Below are 769 nucleotides of genomic sequence, written 5' to 3'. Positions count from 1 at the left end.
CGGCCCGCCGAAGGTCCGGCCGCTGAGGCCGGCTCTTGTGCCCACCCCCTTGGCCCAAGTCGGGCTCCACTTGTCCCCTCGGCACTGCTTTGGAGTTAAATGCCCAGGCTCACGCGGAAGCCTCATGGCCTTTGCCCTTTGGTCTCGGGGTCCAGGCAGCGCCTCCCAGTCCAGCCTCCTAGCCCTAGGAGCCCTGGTCCCTGACCCCATGGGGCTGGTGGCTCCAGTCGTCCCTAGGACCAGCCCGGGATAGAAATGGCATTTCCTCTTGGCTGGGCTACAGCTGTTTTTGTTGTCTGTGTTCTCCAGAGCTTCCTCTGGGGCTGCAGGGAGGGTAACCAGACTCCAGGGACCCCTGCCTTCCCTCTCCGCCACTCATCCCTCTCCCTCTGTCTCTTTCATCCTTTCTGTCCGTCTGCCTCCGGTCCCCAGGACAGAATGACTGAGAATATGAAGGAGTGTTTGGCCCAGACCAAGGCAGCTGTGGGTGACATGGTGACCGTGGTGAAGACAGAGGTCTGCTCTCCACTCCGAGACCAGGAGTATGGTCAGCCCTGGTGAGGCCCTTCTGTGGGTGTGTAGAGCGGGCCACAGGGTGGCTGGCTGCGTGGCTGGGGACCCAGGGGAAAGTTCCAGCTCCCTGCTCACCTTCCTTAACCTGCTCAGGGCAGGCCCCAGGGTCACAGGACTCCCGTAACCCATCTGCACCACCCTCCAAAGCAGGCCTCCTCCCTGAACCCCACGTGTCCTCCGTGCACCCCCCACCCCC

At 63.1% G+C, this 769-nt stretch overlaps 1 protein-coding gene across 2 annotated transcripts in view; it reads left to right on the top strand.

Annotated features, from left to right (window-relative positions):
* The first annotated feature begins 74 nt into the window (after window positions 1–74).
* Prdm11 (PR/SET domain 11) overlaps window positions 75–769 on the top strand; it is a 40345-nt gene continuing 39650 nt past the window's right edge. Inside the window, exon 1 of one of the 2 annotated variants that reach the window (XM_010612499.3) lies at window positions 75–557. In XM_010612499.3, the coding sequence (XP_010610801.2) occupies window positions 256–557 (302 nt within the window). In that variant the 5' untranslated portion in view covers window positions 75–255. The remainder of the gene's footprint in view (window positions 558–769) is intronic. The other variant, XM_019205799.2, reaches the window with a different exon arrangement.

This window comes from Fukomys damarensis, unplaced genomic scaffold (genome assembly GCF_012274545.1).
Source record: "Fukomys damarensis isolate Sample0158 unplaced genomic scaffold, DMR_v1.0_HiC HiC_scaffold_27, whole genome shotgun sequence".
Classification (NCBI taxonomy): domain Eukaryota; kingdom Metazoa; phylum Chordata; class Mammalia; order Rodentia; family Bathyergidae; genus Fukomys; species Fukomys damarensis.
Note: the sequence above shows the minus strand (reverse complement) of the source record. Positions and strands in the feature narration are given on the sequence as shown.